Raw genomic sequence first — 19161 nt, 5'->3', positions numbered from 1 at the left:
CTTTCCCGCCACACCAAGCCCTCTCAAAATGTCATTCCATCACTGTGGCCAAATCCACACGCACGCAGTTCAGTTTGTTTCTCCTCCCCTGTCATCCACTCCCACCCTTCCTGTGCCCTCATCCCAGTGTTAATTGGTAAATCTGTTGAACCATGCCAGCCCTAACAATGAGACACCTGGAGTTCTGTCAAAACAAGTTTCCCTGTGAAACAGCCTCCAGTGTTAACACAGTAGCAGAGGGAGCTGCTGAGCATGCTGCGGCTCACGAGGATGGCTAATAGAGCCGAAGCTCGCCCTATCTGGGAAACTTTATCAGGGATTAGAGCACTGTGGTCGACCGTCTGTCTGCTGGGAGAGAACTCTGTTGGGAGCAGTGCATCATAAATCTGACTCTTGAACCTTGAGCTGGCTTATTAAATGCATATCAATTAGTACCTACTCTGGGTGAACCTCTGGGTTACATGAGTTCATGTCATCGCATGTAAACATATACAGATAGAACCTGGCCTGACCCAGCTCTGACTACCTGTCATCCAAACCTCAATTCAGACCTCAGATGCGAGAATACAAGCAATAAACTGGCGCATACAAGGGTATGTTTGTAAGACAAACATGCGGAAGGATGGGCACGCCCAACAGTGATCCTGCCTGACCTTGTCAAACAAGTTCCAGCAGAGGTGCTTGTATAAAGACAAGACACAGGCCGATGGGAAGAAAAGTTATTGTTTGGTCTTTCTCAAGTTCAGACACTGCAATGTCATATTTATAGTTGTCATAAATTAACATCGGGCGTTTTTCTTGACTTTTCCCTTATTTTCGCACTCTTCTTGAACTAGTATTGACTGGCAGCACAGGCCCAGCAGAGTATGAAAAACCAACAACCAATTGACTAGTTAAACAACTCAAGCTGAGCTTGGTTCGCCCAAAGCAGATTAATAAATTATCCTTTGGGTCAGGATGTGAAACTCACAGAAGGAAATTAAAAATGAGGTGTGCCGCTTTCCTCAGAATTTGAGCTCTGCGGGAAAGCAGACTGACTTCGCCAAACGCACGTCTGGCCCCTCAAGTCCAATTCTCGGTTCCGCGAAGAAGCTCGTTGCCGATTTCACATGGAGTCCTGCATGATTGCTCTCCCACACTTCTGTCAGGCCGCATACTCATGGACACAATCATAGGTAAACAACATGACATATTGAGACACATTTCCATTTTGAGCATCTTCCACAGTGAACACTGTGTTATGGCTCAGCTTAGCCGACCTGATATTACGAAGCTGCTAAAAGTCTCTGAAAAATACAATCAACATCTCTACCGTCACTGTGTCAATCAATCAAACTATGTTAAACCGCATGCATCCGGAAAGAGCCCCAGAGCTAAAAGGATGTTAGTATCATGATCCAAAATCCCAGATTGTTACACAAATAAAAAAGGCAGCCAATACTAACATACAGAAAATAGCAAATGAAGCTGGACAAACAGCTGGAGCACTCATGAAAGTCTGTCAGACCGATTTAATACAACAGAAAGCACACAAAGCAGCAGCACAGAACTACGGCACACAGCACAGCATGATTATATCAGCATCATACCCAGTATTCAGGTTTTTCATTCATTTCACTTTTTTAAAATTAATCATCATGTTAATTTATGTGTGGAATCAACCAGCAAGGTATGTTTGGAATTCAAAGGTCTCTCACCAAATGAAATTGGTGAAGGCTCAGATCTGACTGTCCAGGGATTTCCCAGCAGAAGGGCCCCTGAAAGGCAAAGATGGACGTTCCCAAGTCACACAGTTGTATCAGATCGCCATTTCTTCATCATACTGCACACGCACGCACACACACACATACATACATACACACACACACACACACACCTCAACACATCTCCGCCGACCAAGCTCTCCCAGGAAATAATGCATTCTCCAAGCTTTTTAGTAATTTAAACCAGTACCTCGTCTCTGCTGGCTCAGCTTTCTCCCGGGTGCATGTTCGGCACCATTATTACTAATTTTACACAGAGAGAATAACAGAACACTGGCTCTGCACTGGTAACAGGGCTGTAAGTACTGGCTGCCTGGTTGTTAACACAATGCTCCAGTCTTTCTCTCCACAAAATCAAGAGCTTTGTGGATGTTGAAGGGCAGTCATTTGCTAATTATTCTCACAAACCATGGTTATATTATTTATACAGGGGTGGACATGCTAATAATGCATAAAAAGCAAACAGGGCTCCTAGTACCATAAAAGTACCGTAGCAACTGATTTCTCGGCAGAGAACACTTGGATTGGTTTGCAACTGCGCCTGACCTCGAGGGTGGGTGGGTGGCTTTTTACAAACAACTAGATGGCGAACGCTGGTGAACTATGCTTAGCCACACCAACTCACAAACACAATCACGTATTATCTTTTAAAATGTGCGTGCCCAACAGTAGGGTCATATATTCCCCGAGATTGCTCCGGTTGGCAGTTGGCATTAAATGGCGAAATACCCATGCAAACAAAAGTTCTGACTTTTTGCCATAAGAATTAAAAGTTTGGGTGTACTTAGAAGTTCAGAATGGGGGTCGGAGCCTCTTGAGTCATTGTTTTATTACAAGTGTTGACTAAGCCAACACAGAGTGGATTGTCTGTGGTCACAAGCGGCCATCCAGACTGCTAGACAGACACAATGACCGAGGTGCCTCATTGTCATTGTCACAGTTCCCATAGCCTGACGCCATGTCTCGACAGCCGTGCATTTTGACTTGCACTGGTGACGCAAGTGTTGACCCCTTGAACGGGTGTCTTGTCTGGGGAAGATGGCGATGGCAGCTGTGTACACTGTTCTTTATCAGCAAGGTGTGCAAAAGCAACCTAGCAAGATGGATAAAATCTTTAATTGATGAACGGTTCTTTTCATATTCGACATATTTTCTGGAAATTCAAGAGAAAACAATCAACAGTTAAATAACCAGATAGCAATGCCTGTTATATAATTCTGGCCTACATGCCAAGTGGGTTCTGCTCCTTCAACAAGTGACCAAATCCATAAATAGATGATTAAGATATGAGCTCTCTCTTTCAGCAAAGGTTAAGGGTGGACAGAAGAATTCCTGCACAGGGGGGAAAAAGACAAAGGAGGTGAGAGGTTATTAAGAAAATGCTTTTAGATGCAAGAAAGGAAAGAGCAGTTTAAGGTAGAGAAAGGCATCTCAGCAAAGAATCGGGACAGTGCGTGGGTGGTGCCTGCTGACCATGGGGTTGCTCATTAACAGCCGAGTGGGCCAGGCATCCTAGAGACTTGGGCAATTATCTGCCGAGCCCAGGTGCATGGCCTATTCAGATCACAGGAAACCCACTTTGTCCCCATTCCATCAATTCTATCCAAATGGATGTGTTTTTTTCCTATTACAGACCAACAGCTGCATGACGTGGCATTGTTTGGATCCACAGAGTTGTTATAGCTTGTGTTTCCTCAATAGCAGCACATTGTACAAGCAGATCTGTCTTTATTTAATATCAGAAGTGTGCCTAGGCTATTTACAGAGCTTTTGTCTCTTCTTTTGGCATATTCTTTACAGCAGAGACTGTCAAGGAATAAAATAAGCATGTTTGGTAGTTGTAAAGGTTCATGTGGGAGGTCTCGGCCAGTGATGGCCAGATTCCATCACTTCCTCTGCACAAATTACCATACGCTCAGAGCAGGTGCCCTCCTCTCTTCATCCCCAGGCCCATGATTCACTACCTCTGACACACACGCACACACACATAACAATAATGCATGGTGAGGTGCAGTTGGGAAATGGTTAACACTCCAGCAATCCCCTGCTGCCAGAGAAAGCCCACAAAACAATGGACACATTGTTGAAGCAGGCTCAAGACTCTAAGGCTTTGTGTGTGTGTGCGTGTGTGTGCGTGTGTGTGTGCTCCTTACTTTTCACCATTTTTGCCCCAGTTCCCAATATGGCTTTTCAGAAATACATAAATGTACACCACCCGAAGAGGGAACTAAAGTATGGAAACGTGACTCAGATTAGCCAAACGAATGTCATGGTTTAAAAGAATGAGACTTGAACAACTGTACGGGGCGAAAGAAGCCTAATTTACAGCACAAACACAGAACAAAGACGCTACTTCCACCAGCTATTGAGCTACTTCTTCCTGTTAAGTATCCGCAGAGGCACTCCAACATCAAAACATCACAATGCAAGTCAACCTGACAACCGTGGACTACTTCTCGTGGGAGCTCTGTGAGGCATAAAAATGTTTCTTGGGAGTCCCTCCCTCAAAAAATACACATCAATAGGTGGATAAATATTGAATTACTGCAGCCAATAGCATAAAAGTTCAGCGGCCGCAGGTTTGGAGGCTGCCTGCAGGGTGGTCAGGTACTTCAAAAGATCCAGCATGGCCCCCTTTGAGGGCATGGTAAACAGGGTCATACACCATGCCCTCAGACAGACCAGCCACTGCGAGGTCACTCCCCCCCCCCCCCCCCCCCTTCTCAGCTGATCCCCCCAGTGGTCCAATGCTGCAGAGCCGTCCAAATGAGAACAGCCGCGTGCATCCCGGTCCCTGTCCATCTCCCTGTCTCTTTCATGGGGTGCGCCCCTTCCCATCCAGCACCTTTTCTATTGATGGTTTCCCTGTCCCGAGATCGCTTACGCTCTAGCTAATGGTTATCTGTCAGGGGAATTTCTTATCACTGCCATTGCAGACTGCTATGACGCTGCAGGCGGTGAGAGGTCAAGGTGACTAAGAGTTTCACATTTGTAAACAAACGAAACTACCACTTACAGACCAATTTATTGATAAGAGAAGGGTGAACTGGTACATGCAGGTCTCCATCCTGGAGTGTAAAACAAATAAAAGCAGACCGATCAGGTGATACCAGTGGCCCCCACTGTGCCATCACTGTGCTGTCCAGTTATCCATCCTGTCTGTAGGTACAAGCATGATGTAAACTGCGGAAACGTTTGTCCGCATTTCCTTCCCAGTCATAGTTGCAGCAGGGTGGGTAGGTGGGGTTATACCAGCAGCAACACAAGTCGCATCTCACATTCAATTTTATCACTGGCACCAACAGTGAGTTGGGCGCCAAAGTAACAATGCTGCAATGCCTCTGATCTAACCGGTCTTTGTATTCCATCAAACGAACTGGGCGCAGGCAAGGCCAGGCCAATATTACAATATATTCTCTGATATTGATCGGTGTCAGTACTTATCACAGTATGCATTTAATCCTGCTATGACTGACCTGTTATTGTACCTTGGCTTCCTACGTAACCAAGGCACAAAGACAGAAAATACCAGGTTTGCTGAGGTTTCACTCACACGATTTTTATTAAAATTGAAGGATTTCTTGACATTACAATGATGTGAATTCAACAGTGGAAAACATTAAATTATGTTTGGAGCCCGTGTATTATAAGTGAAAAGGGTAAACCTATTTCACAGATGAACTGGCAGTTTTGCTAATTCTCTGTCGACATTATTTAGTATTCATTTTTTCCCGCCTCATCTTATGTGACATTATGAACTTGGATCTTATGTTGCGCAGCGATCAACATGTTTTTTTTTAGTTTCGACAGTGTTGAAAATGCTTGTACTTCAGCAAAGCGTATTTCTTCCATCTGGCTGCTTGTCCATCTTTGTTGTTTCAAGTTTGTTTTTTGCCCCAAAGCCAATTTCAGTTTTGTGATGAGCTGCTCTTGTTACTTGTTTGTTTCAAGCCTGTTAGCGCTTCATGCTCGCCTGTTTGTATTACAGCTGCCTGTGTACATTGTGAGGAAAAATTGCTTTTATTTTCCTCCAAAATAATGCCCGCAAGTGTCATTTTAACAAAACATTCATCACTGAGCACTTTTTAAAAAAATTTCTACCATCATAACAACTCATAAAAAGTGTCTCTTCACCCCCCACGTGACCTCAGTAATGACCACTAATGGTAGAAAACAAAGTCATGCATATAAATGCGTGTAAATAGCAATTTTTGCAGCACCATTTGGCCACCAGAAATCCAAAAAGTCTTTCCGTTTATCTCAAAAGTACAAAAGATTGTGAAGAGTGAGCAAAAAAAATGTTGCCTTTTTGGCTGTTCTCAAAGGTCCTTTAAAAGATTTATACAGCAGGAGCTGAGGTGGACGTGATGTGGTAAGTATTTGCAGCCACATGACTCACACCAGGATAAAACCTCGAGCATTTACCTGCAGCTTGAGCTGCCCACGACCAGTTTAATAACTTCACAAGCTTTTTTTCACCCTGTCAGCATCTCCTAAAATACCAGTAAGACGAAGCTCCTAAAGTATTTGAAATAAAAATAGAACCAACACTGCAGAAAAACACAAGGGGGTCCTTAACTTGGCAATTTTTTAAAATTTATTTTGCTTGTTTGCCTTACAACACAACTTTTGACGAGGTTTCAGTTTCAACTGGGCAGCCTTGTCAACTCCTGCTATTTTAAGACATGCTTAAGTTGACTGGGCAAAATACCAAGAAGGCCATACTTGCCAACCTCTGACTAACCAGAAGAAAAGGTATTTATTGCAAACCATAAAAGTCACTGAAGTGATAAAAAATCAGGTGTGACTCATAGGGACAATGTGTCTTGACAGCATAATCCATCTGATAAAAAAGGAGGAAAAAAATCATCACCACCTTCTGTGAGCTCAACTGCTGTGAGGACTATTAACTGTGTTCTTGCAAAAACAAAAAGGGTCAGTGTTGTATTATTAGCTCTAGCACCAAAATTTTACTACAGGAGGTGTTCTATTCATACAAAACTTGGAAGGCCTCCTTATCTAAAATTGTGATATGTAAAAGATGCATGACTCCAAAAAATAAAAGTAACAGTCGAGCCAAAAATGGCCCGGAGCGCTTGTGATCACCTCGCTAATTCTGCTCAATCTCCACTCTCATTGATTTTCCTGGCTCACTAACCCTGTGACCACATATGTACACCTCCTTATCTTCAACCTTTCCACTGACCTCTTGAAAACTTTATGCCTTTGGCTAACCAGTAAGTTCACATCCAACTGCTCATCCTGGAGTGCTATCCTCTTAGATATTGACATGCCCCGGGTGGTTGCTCTGTTGTGTGCATCTACTTCGTATGCCCCGTATCGCTGTCCAGCCAAGTCTCCTGCCAGACTACTCCTCCAACTCCACAGATAGGGTAATCAATGTTGATGGAACACCCACACATCCCTCAAAAACGATATGTTAGCAGGCCAGCATTTGTTCATTCTCATGAAAAAAGTTGTCAACATCAGACCAGTTCTCCATAATTACCCTTCTCATTCCAAGACTGGGCTGGGAATTACCACCTTGTTTGGAATAAGGTGCCTGTAGCTGCCTTTGGGGTGTAGTTTTCCAAAGAAAACCACGCCCCAAAGGCAGTTACAGCTACCTGTCAGAGCGGCAACCAACCACTCAGTCATCCCTCATAAACAAAAGGTGTACTTTCAACATGAGTTTGATCACGCAAATGAAGGAACAGAAATAAAGAGAGCTCACTGGGTGTGTGGGTGACTGTCATTAAGGGAATGCAAACAAATACGCTATATTGTTCCAGTCAAAGCAATGATTAACGGGGGAAAACACACAAATAAGAAAAGGACTAGATGGATTGCAGGATGCGTTTCTGCAGAAGGCAGTAAAATAACAAAAGTACCGAGCTGAGTGTTACTTACAACGATGTGTGCCGGTGACGGGGACCTGGCATCTTTAAGTGCTTGTCTACTTTGAAGACCTCCTGGTTGAACATCTAGCAGGGGCCATTTCATCTGTAGGTACTGAATGGCAGAAAGGAAACAGAATGGAAAGAAAGAAACAAAACATGTTAACAATGCAGAAAGCAAAAATTAAAAAGAACAAACCAAAAAACAGGACAAAAAAGAGGAGACGCCATTCCCCAGGTGGGTGTTGTGGAAATGCAAAGACAGACACACAAAAAAACAAAACATCTTAAGGTGGATGGTGGATGAAATGACGATTCACATGTGACATATGTAAACCAAGTTACCCCATTCACATTTCTGCCCCATAAATATGGACGGCAGGCGTGGATCACTGCTTTAGATTTCATTAAGTCATTAATTTGAAGCTGGGTAGGGCAGAGGTGTTGGAACTGCACCCAGCTCATGGATTCAAAATGACCTAATGCCATAAATGTGACTGCTGTTGGGCTTTTACTGGAAGTCATAAAGAGCTTCACGCATGGTATCTGCGCACGCTTCTGCGAGGCTAACTCTCCTGGCTACTCCCATTAATGATTGACTTGCCTTCTAACACAGGCCTCCCTCTTCTCCACAAAAATGTAATGACAATCGTCTGCTGCTATAAACCAGGTGGAAGAGTTTCATTCTTACGATGTTCTGCATTGATCCCTATAACTAAAACAGGGTGATTGATACCAAGTTCTGGAAAAGTTCCTTTCCGTCTCATCCCAAAGCTGCTAAATCTAAATCAACGAGGAGCATGACCGGCACTATGGCCACAGCTCTGTGCAGAACGTGCTTCACTGTGTGGTCCGTTTATCAAGGTCACGGCCACCTCGTTTTAGGTCACAGTAGCCGAGATATTTAAAAGTGGTACACTACTGGGAAATGCAAAACCAAAACACAGAAAGGAAATGACTAAAGAACTGGATAAGGGAGACAACAGCTGTAGATGGCATCAATCAGGAGCCGGTGAAAAATAGTTCTCTCAAATTTACGCACAAAATTAAAGTACTGCAGATAAAATGATCAGAATGTCTGAAGATCTAATGTTATTATTTCTCTTGTTTCTTTTTTTGTCCGTTTGTTAGATATTAAAAATATAAGGATAAGAAATCCAAGTTTAATCGAGGTATAATAATGAGTCTTTACTTAAGAACTTTATACAATATTCCTTTCTTGCAGTCTTGACAAAAAACCCAATGGACGAGCAGGTTCCATAGCGCCGAATCTTAGATAAGACCAACTTGAAACAGAATTTGCTACCATTCCTGCCATCCAGCATGTGCGACCAGCGTTTTGTATGTACATCTAGGGGGGCTTGTGTGTGAGTGTGTGCTCTGTGTGTGTGAGAGAGCCAGCCAGAGAGTGAGTGTGTCACGACCCTTCCCGAGACAGTGTCTAAATCAGTGGTAATTAGCGAAGAGTTCACTGTGGGGTGCCTGCCAGTGGTAGGCGCTGGAGGGAGTTATTGACTCCATGTCCTCAGTTACAGCCCCTGCAAGGAAAAAAAACAGTTTGCTGCCTGGTCTTTCTCCACCACTAACACTCATTTATGACCCCAAGATGGCTTTTACTGTGAAAACCAGGGTTTGTTTATGCTTGTTTGTATGTGATTTGAGTGAAAAAAGCAAAGGTTGTAAAAAAAAAAAAAAAAAAAAACTCCAGAGTTGAGGTCTTGTGGGTTTTTATGGACCCCCCACACTGGGTATCAGCCTAATTGCCATGGGGTGGGGGGTTGGGAGGGCAAGAGGAGGGAGATGGTGTTGCAGCTAAAAAAAAAAAAAGTGGGGAAGAGAGTGACGGAACTACTGTCATCTATGAAGTAATTCAAGACCGTGTCCATGGTGCCAGAGGGGCTAGAAGTGTGCTGGGGAGACGGAGGGCAAATTGTGATCCAGCCATGGGAAAGTCTTGCCACCGAGGGAGTGCAGAGGCAAACATTAACCCCAGCTGCAGAGACGGACGAAACAGGGCCACTCTGAGTAGGTGGGTAAAGAGCGTGATGGTGACACTCCTGAGTGTGGCAATGGGGTGGAGAGTCACTGAAAGACAACACTGAGGGGTAGTTGTAGTGCACTGGCCTGACAAGTGGCTCCACTTCAGCCACACTATTGCAAATGTTCTCACACGCTAATCTTTCCTGCAGGTTTTACAAGCATGCCAATGAAAATGGAGCCCTGGCAGGCAGCAACTCTCTGACCACCCCCCCTTTTTGGCCTCCTTCCTCCCTCACCGCATGCCTTCCTAACGGACACACTGCTGATGCAAGAGTAGGCCATGACCTCTGACCGCTCTCTGCTGCTTCGGGCCCCTCCCTTCTCCCCACTCGACAACCTGAAAACTTTCCTGCTGAGGGGGCCCCCCGGGTAACTCAAGAGCCATTCCAATGTGACAAATTGCTCCGAGAGTTTCAGGATAACTCTCTATCTTCCTTCCTGCCCCCCTGCACCATACACAAACATGGAGCAACCCCCCATGGCCCCCTCCCTACTCCCCACCACCCGTTGCACTAAGGGTTGTGTAGCAGACAGCTTCACCCTTCTCCCCTTCTCCTTTTCCCCTACCCAGCACCCCTCCTCGCCAGGCCCTGTCGCACAATGGGAGCTGAATGACTCAATTGTCTCTGATGAAGTGAAAGACAAGGGACTCCTCTAAATCCTCACAGAAGGATGAACTCGCTGTCTCTGCCCCGATTTCCCTGTCCTCTATTGCTTTCCCAAGCGCAAGAAGGGGGTTAGTGACTGGAAAGTGGGAGTTGTTTACAAGGGCAATGATTATTGTCACCATTGATTATTTTGTCAGCAGGTTGTTCACTTGACTACTCGGTCAATAAAATAGAAATATTTGCTTGTCAGAGGTTCTAGAACATCAACATGGTAATCTGATAAACACAACCAAGGTCCGGCATGTTATATGATACATTCCAGATACTTTAACAACTGTCCACAGTGAAAACACACTGGCGCCTTGGTCCTGGTGTTAGTACTGATGACAGAGGGCAATCACACTGGAGACAAATGGAAGGGCATTTTGAGAGTGCAGTCATCTACACACCGGCTCCTATCGACATTGTTACTCAAGTGTAACCAAAGCAATTTGGCCTGAAAGCTTCCATCCTGGTCCCACATTTTATCAAACATTAACCAAATATCAACACAGGATATTGACAAAGCAGGTGGTGGAGGGAGGGGCTCACTGATATATATATTTTTTTGAGTGTGAATGATAGACAAGGAAAGTGCGGGACTGTTCCGTCCCTTTCTGGTCTGCAACCAGCTCTTTTTTTCCATAACGCCTACATTTGATGTGTTTATCGCATGAAGCCTGGTGGCTGGCGCAGCGGCCAGCTCACAGCTTGTTCGTTTTGTTTTGGATTAAGAGCAGAGGGCTTCGGAGCAGTCAGACAAACAGAGCTCCTTATGTGCCAGTGTGGCTCCCAAACCGGTCCGCTCTTTTGCCAGATAGCCATGGGACAGATGATGAGGACCGCTGGGGCTCCATCAAGCATTCCAGCCATGTGAGCAATGTAGAGGAGGAGGGGAGACGGACAGACAGATAGCAGCTTGGGTTTAGCATATGGACGCTGGGTGTTGCCGAGAGTCCAGCAGATCTTGGATCCATCTGCGGCTGTCTCATATCAAAGGCATGACATAGCTGTACATATGTGTCACACAGATAATGTGTACATATTCATGGTTACCTTGTGGACATACTATACTGTACATTATTACTCCCTGATTCACATGTGAGCAATATTGCGCACGCATTGTTGGGAAATCCTGTAGCTGTCAGGCCCGGCAGCTCCTCTGGGAGGGCACTCAGAGACTGGGATTGACAGCTTGCAGATTACACCAATCAGACTGCTACTATAAAGAGCTTTATTTAAGTCTGAAATGATCAAGGCTAGTAAGAGGAGCCTATTCAAAGCTCTGCAAGTAAACTGTACCGAGCTTAAAAGATTAGTCCATCAGTTTGACTATAGTTTTATCCCTTTAAAAGAGAGCCGAGTATAACGTCTTGATCTGATGCAGATATTGCTGGCAATTTTCGTCCTTACAAGAGAAGCAAACAAGTGCTTAAACAAACACAGAATTTATGAAGGGAAAGTAATTTGCCGTAATTGAGGGTGGGGGATGCTTAATGCAACACAGACCTTTTGAAATCCCTGTTTAAGAGAGAAAACCATCAGCGGACAAGTCTGCTGAACTCAGCCAGACCGCTGCGTCCGTTACTGTGCACAGCGTGTCCGTAGAGGGATGAGAGTTCTGTAAAGAGAATATAGGTAGCGCGAAAATGCCTCGACAAAACTGGGGAAAGAGTTAGCCAACACAAGAGGGCCTATCATGGCTTCTTTGGTTCGACTAATGCACATTTTATGAGTAAATACGGAAAGGAAAAAAACACCTGCTCGGATAGCCAGAGGCATTTTGCAACCAGGAAAATAAAAGTGGAATGTGGGAAGGCCTGGGGTTTCTGTGCCCTGGGGCAGGAAGAGGTCCACTGGGCTTATATTTACTCTAAAGCCAGAACCGCTTGGGGGTTCGCGCGGCCCTGACAGCACTGGGGCAGCTGACCTGATCCAAATTCTCTCCTCTTCACCTCTGACAATCCCCTTTGCAAACAATCTCCCTCTCAAATTTGCCTCCCCCTTTGTCTCGCAGGGAAAAACCTCAACTTTCTTACACTGTACACACACACAGCGAACATTCTCGTGACTTTTCCTTGCTCTAAAACCACCTCGGACTTTCCTCACCCCGCTCCAATGAGCCTGTGGAAATAGGCTTACGAAACAGCTATTGTTCTTAATCTCAAAATATTGCAGTGTTTGACACAAAAGCGGAGAATTGCTTGGTTTTTGATGGATCTATCTGGTGTCCTGACTTCACACTTCTTTTGGTGAACGCTGTGACTTTTATCTGACCTGTTGTTGAAGTTAGTTTTGTTCTCTTAAACACTGCTTCATGACATAAACGGGGCTCTTTTGTGACTGTTTGCTTAGCCAGTTTGGACAAAGTGCTGTTCAAACACCAGCTGATGACCTGAACGTTTTTCAAGGATTGTGCCACACACTGACCTACACACCGCTCTATGACAATATCAGGCTGACCAAAGTGTCCAGTCAATGCTTTGAAAAATCTGCCACATTTAAATAGTTTATTTCAAAGTTGCACACAGCCAGGAAGTAGCAAACTGCTAACATCGGCTAACATTTTTCCTCTCGAAACTCGTGCTTGCAGGAGATACAGCAGTAGAAAATTTAGACTGATAAACAGGTGATTGTGAGAGCAAGATGCTCCAAATCCGTGGTGAAGCATTGCAGAGCCCCACAAACTACAGGTTTTACCATTTTGAGTGCCAGCTTCCGATTGCTCTGGCTTGTCGAAGACTGAACATGAAGTAGATCGATCAATTGATAGTATATATAGTATTGTTATTAAGAACAATTACATGTTATTTGTGCTGTAATCATCACTATTGAAATTCTACATTTGAGTAAAAGGATAACATTAAGTAGGAGTGGCAGTCACTGGATACATGAGTCAAATCAAAACAAGAATGAAAAATTAAACTATAGTTGGAATCAAAGAGCAACCAAAAAACTCAGAGAATAAAAAAGTGAACATCATAAGGTAATAGCTCCTTGGCTGCTGCACTATGCAAGTATACCATGATGTACAATGCAGGAAGTCTTGTTTAACCTGTCTTCTACATAGGACAAAACAAGCTTTTTAATTGGTTGAAAGTACGTGGGCATTGATAAACTGTTTTCTAACTGTTTGCGGCTTCGCTTGCACCAATGGTTACTTATGAGCTCTAGTACCACATAAAAACTTACAACCAACCGAGATGGTTATTCTAGTTAGGCTCCATGTATTTTTTTAAATCACCTTACAATGTGAGTCAACCAGAGAAAGAAAAAACAGACAGTATTAAAAGTAAGGTGAGATCTGAACTCACACTCAAGATGTTTATTGCAGTTGTCATTTAGGGATATTGAGTAACATTCTATTAGTATCATCACTATAACTGTTTCACACAACTCAGTGGCAGCAGGTTTATAGATTGACAGTAAAGTCACGTCCTCAACCTTCCGGACTGGAATCTGACCTACTTTGGGACTACATGATGGTGAGCAGGCATGTCGGCAGGGCTAGGTGTGGCGAATCCCTTATGCAAGGCTGGGGAGAAAGGAGAAGTGGTAGTGCAACTCACGCGTGTCCTTTACGCTTACCTTTGTCTGCAGGACGCCTACGCTCAGGGTGTGGAGGGGAAGAAAAGTTAGCCGACTGCAGCACTAACACTCTGCTAGAGAATGCTGTATTCAGTAATGTGCTAGTGGAGAGCTCAACATTGGCCTTGATGTTGAGTGTCTGGTTTGGTTCTGCAAGAGTTCACTGTGAATTCGCTAAATGGCTGACTGGATATAAGGAAGCTAAGAAACACGCCACAGAGGGACCAAATGCGTAAACTCTCAGGCTTCGCTGAGAATGCCAGCATTTTAAAAACACCACACACTATCACGCGAATCCACCTACACATATTCATCGATCAGAAAGCATTGCGATGAAGGCATCGCGCCTTCACACCGATCATCATACAATCTAACAACCAGTCGGCATTTTTGTGGCTTTTATATTTGCACATGCTCCTCGAAGCGGTTTAGCCTCCATATTCATGAGCAGCTCTTCCCCAAAATAAAGTAAGTTATTCTATGTTTATTCACTGAAATCAAATGTTCTGAGGCTATGAATTTGCTAAAGAACAATTTACTAAAATTACTTAGCTGAAATATTAGCTTTAAGATAGCCAGCAGCTATTTTAGGACTCAATTAGCTTTAACCATACTTATTATCTCTGCAAACAAAGTTGGCCTGTGTTGTATTTGCACCCATTTGTGGCTCACACCGACTAAAAATAACATTAGAATTTCTTTAATTGTTGGCACTAACTTGGATTTGGGCAGAATCCAGTCTTTTAAATTTAGTAGCGGTCAGATTCCCATGGAAATGTTTGTTTACTATGAAATAGAGCATGAAAAAAAGGGAACGGAAATCCAACACAATTGGTTACAAGCACATTCAAGAGCCGGATGTTGATGCTGTGCCACGCGGCTTAATGAATAAATAAGTAATAAGGGTTTGGCTTTAGCACCTCATTAAAATGAAAGATGCTGCGATGACAATAAGACCTGAGGACACTCAAGGCCATCCCTCCGTAACCTGACCACGTGCCCATAACACTCACCTCCAAATCAACTCTGCCACTGATGCACCCCTCAACTGCATCTCCACCTTTTCCTGACCCGGCGACGCATGCATCCTCGTGCTGTGCATGCACTCGCGCGCACGCAAGCACAGACTCAGAAAGTTAATTACCACTTAGCTCAATCACACGGTGATCCGTCCATAAGAGCCACCCCCACCCTGCTCCCCCTAGAACACAAACAGCAGCACACATGCCAATTATTGATGAATCTTTAATACAGCGTTTACCAAGGCTCCATCTCATTTCCTTGCGTAGGTGATTACTTACCCAATGCGAGTGGAAGGAAATAACCTGCAATATCATTGGTAGGTTGAAATAAAGTGGCCTTAGCCATTTAGAGAAGACATTTGTTTTAATGTTCTGTCTTGCATCTCCAGCTAGCTCAATATAAAACCCCCGCACAAAAAAAAATCCCACGCCGCGATAACATGTCAATAATGAGCTGAGGCCATCTATTGATCAGCTTAATTTTGCATCTATTAGCTAGGGAACGGCTTGCTCCGGGGGCGAGGGAAGCCGGGCGCTAACACACACCGACAGGCTGGATGGAGATCATTACAACTGATGTTCACACACACGCTGTGATTGACATGGAGATAAGGCAGGGGAGAGCCCAGGCTCGCACGCCTCCCCGCACACCAAGCTAATGATACACCAAACATGCGTTCGGTGTGTGTACGGGAGCGCGGAAGAGAGTATCTATCTAGAAAGAGTTTGAGCAGGGGGGAAAAAAGAGGGAAAAAGAGGAGAAGAAAAGCAGGCCACACGCCTTTGCTAATTGGCACAGTCAGCCAGCGAAGCTCATAAAAGACGAAAAGGCATTTAGAGGAGCACCTCAGCTTTCTGGATTGCCTTATCAAGTCTGTGTCATTTAAAACCCGTTGGCGACACCACAGAAAAAAGCACAGCTTTGACCTGGAAACCATGGTTTCATCTGATACATCCTTAATTTGGAGAGCTAGCACAAGTAACACAGTCAAAGTATTCATTATGAAAATTTGAATTGAATTTGTTTTCCACCGAGAGATTGATTGTGAGTTTCCCGTGCCCCGTGTCAACACAGCACGGGAAGCCGAGAGCATTTTTCCGACACTCTCCTTTTCCTCGCATCCACAAGAGGTGACGTAGGCACTAGAGAGGGATCCGCACAAGGAGGGAGTGGTGAAAACATGTTATGATGCCCTTTTTACTCCGCTCCACCTCTGCATTGATGCAACCTGCTGCAACACACGCTGCCTGCCATCGACGCATCTCTCCGTCCACCGTCTGAGAGTTTTTGGATGGGCGGAGGTCCCGTTTGATGCCAGTTGGGCTCTACGGTGGCGGGGATTGGAGACACACACAAAAAAAGACAACCCTTGTCTAAAACTGTGTGTTTTTGTCAGTTGAGGGACACAGCGCAGAGATCGAGCGAGAAAGGGGAAGAGGGAGGGAGGGAGAGAGTGAGGGAGGGAGAGAGGAGGGGGGGAAGCCCTCAGCCAAGCCATCAAGTTGAACATTGAACTTCACAGTAGTAGCTGCCTTTCTATGCCTCTGTTTGATGTTACCTCCAAAGCAAAGGATCAAAGGCTTGGAGTGTGGCGTGGGGAAGTCCCAAGCTCTTAGCCTGCCAGCCCGTGATATATGCAAAAGTCTACGCCAAAAGAGAGAGAGAGAGAGAGACAGACACACACACAGAGGGAGAGAAAGCTTGTGTGGAATGTGGTTGTATAGCATGTTCTATGTGTCGGATGACACGTGATGATGCAATCAGCTATTTTGCTCTCATGTTACGCAAAGCTGGAGAAAGTGTGAAACCATAAGCATTTGATACTCCGAGTAACAAATGGGGTAGAGCGAGGCCATATTTATGACCCCCACATCACCAGCCGACGGACAACGCGGGGCTACCTCTCACTGCCGTGTTGCACCAACCCCCGGTGCCTCCGCGACATCAACGAGGTGAGAGGAAGTGACATAAATACACAGTGTGTCGTTAAAGCGAGGACTACAGTAAACAATGAGTGGATGAAATCCCAGTCGTCTCCAAACAAACACACAAACACACACACACACACACACAAACACACTGTGGGCTCAGCTGGGCCACAGAGAGGAGCAGAGGTGTGTTAAACTTGACAAATCTGTATGAGACACACACCATACACACACACACACACAGACACACACACACACACACACCCTTTCCCCAAGGCTGTAGGATTAAGAGGTCCAGCTGGCTGACAGCAAGCCCTTCCTTCCCACGTATCCTGTCGATCTCACCCCTCCCACACACACACACACACACACACACACACACACACACACACACACACACACACACACACACACACACACACAATCTCCCCCTTTCCACAGTCCCTCCCAAACCTCCAGGTCTGCCAGCCATCCAACACAGCCAGCATGCCAGGAAGACACACCTGAATTTGACATCGATCGACCACGAGTTTCACCCCCCCCCCCCCCTCCCGTTCCCAATTGCACCTATCCTACTCAGAATAAAACAGATTCCAGGAAAACAGAAACATTTCAGTTGTCTGAATTGCAGGGGGAGCATCGCTGCACAAAGCTAAAGGTCACGTCATCATCAGCACTGTCACTGTAGTTTCGCCATTTATCCGAACACTGATTGTTACTGTTGCTGGTAAAATAGGCCCTGAAATGGGGAAACAAATGAGGAATTGAGAGACTTGTTAAGAGAAGAAGAACACGTTCTTGAATCCCTCCCACCCGCCACCCTTTCCCCATTTCTCAACAGCTGCCAGGGCGCTTTACAAACGTCTAGGAGAAAACATGCAGCAGGGTGTTGCTCGAGTGTTATGTGATTTTGTCGACAGTGGCGCGTACACACGTAAAGGCACACTAAAAAAACACCAGAAACTTAAGCAGCATCCAAGGAAGGATGACGACTTTAAGTCTGATGTCAGCATTTGTGGACTAAAATGGCTCATTTTCCCAAAACCAAAAATGCGCAGAAAGGGATTTGAAAGAAAACATGGTGTCTCTGAGCTGTCGACAGTGATTTTTACAGTCAATTGGTGATTTTTCACTCCCACGGAACAACAACCATGATTGATCGGTAGAAAGACACAGCAATTGGATACATTTGCATGTTTTCCTGCTGTGATTGGTTGCTGCTGTAGACAAGCGCAGCCTGAGCGCACTAGCACTGACAATACCGTCCAAGGAAACGACAAGGTAATATTTGTATTTTTTCCAAAACAACCAGAGTTCATGGGTCTGTTTATTGTTAAAAAAAAGAAAAAAAGAAGTAGCATGAGGAATGGAAAGAAAAAAACATGAGCGGCAGCAGCAACATGGTTTGATATCAGATGTGATCACAACCAGAGGTTGCCAAAACTGTGCTTTCATGGATAACTAACAAGAGAAAATAAAGATCTATCCAGCAATTCAGCGTGCAGCCATCGACAGGGGTAGATTACTAACACGGACTGGGCTGGATTGTAGAAAGGGGGGGGAATAATTATAAAAAGAGACGTGACAGTGGTGTAAGGGAAGAATAAGAATTAGTCAGTGAGAAACAGAGAGAGAAGAGAGCCAAAGACAGAAGAGAAGGGTAGAAATTCACAATGATGACACGTAAGTGCAAAGAGCGATTAAGGATTTACTTTCAAAAGGGCTCCCATTGATCTTTTTTGATAGACCTGCAATAAATCAAACCGGATTGACTCGCATGAGAACCAAGCCTAATCCTTTAGTCAGATCCAGGAGAACTCCAACCAAACCAGCTGTTAATTTAGGCTTTACAAGATAAAGCAGGAGAAATCCAACCTGATGTACCCTAGGGCAGGGGCTTACATCATCTCTGTAAAGCAATCAACTTATTGCCAGTTTGGAGAGGTAATCAGAGCGCATAGTGAGATGGAGGAGCGGGTGAGTGGGGAGGGACCACTGGGTGGGGAAAGAAACTGGAGACAAGAGATGGCTGAAAAGATTAGAGGAAAGTTATGAGAATGTAAGAATGCTAGGCCACTTTTGAGGGTGTCGCTTAAGGCCAGTGTCGGCTGCGTGCCGGCCAACGTCACATGTCCTCTAAAATGCCCTGTACTATGAAACTGAACTTTGAAACAAATAAAAACATGTTTACCCCGAGTGCATCGTGCTGAGGTTGAAGATGAAACAGAAAGGAGCTAGCTGGCTGCCAACATTAGCTGCCTGGGCTGACAGCAGG

The 19161-nt window shown here is 44.9% G+C and overlaps 1 protein-coding gene across 19 annotated transcripts in view; it reads right to left on the bottom strand.

The window, feature by feature from the left end:
• tcf7l2 (transcription factor 7 like 2) overlaps window positions 1-19161 on the bottom strand; it is a 77418-nt gene that overhangs the window by 43340 nt on the left and 14917 nt on the right. For 10 of the 19 annotated variants that reach the window (XM_029833931.1, XM_029833883.1, XM_029833928.1 and 7 more), the window contains exons 4-5: window positions 7674-7775; window positions 1698-1757 (exon numbers count right to left, since the gene is read on the bottom strand). The exons of 3 other annotated variants lie outside the window; for them this stretch is intronic. In XM_029833931.1, coding sequence (XP_029689791.1) covers window positions 1698-1757; window positions 7674-7775 — 162 coding nt within the window. The remainder of the gene's footprint in view (window positions 1-1697; window positions 1758-7673; window positions 7776-19161) is intronic. 6 more of the 19 variants (XM_029833896.1, XM_029833905.1, XM_011621801.2 and 3 more) reach the window with 2 other exon arrangements.

Source organism: Takifugu rubripes, chromosome 1 (genome assembly GCF_901000725.2).
Source record: "Takifugu rubripes chromosome 1, fTakRub1.2, whole genome shotgun sequence".
Lineage (NCBI taxonomy): Eukaryota > Metazoa > Chordata > Actinopteri > Tetraodontiformes > Tetraodontidae > Takifugu > Takifugu rubripes.
Note: the sequence above shows the minus strand (reverse complement) of the source record. Positions and strands in the feature narration are given on the sequence as shown.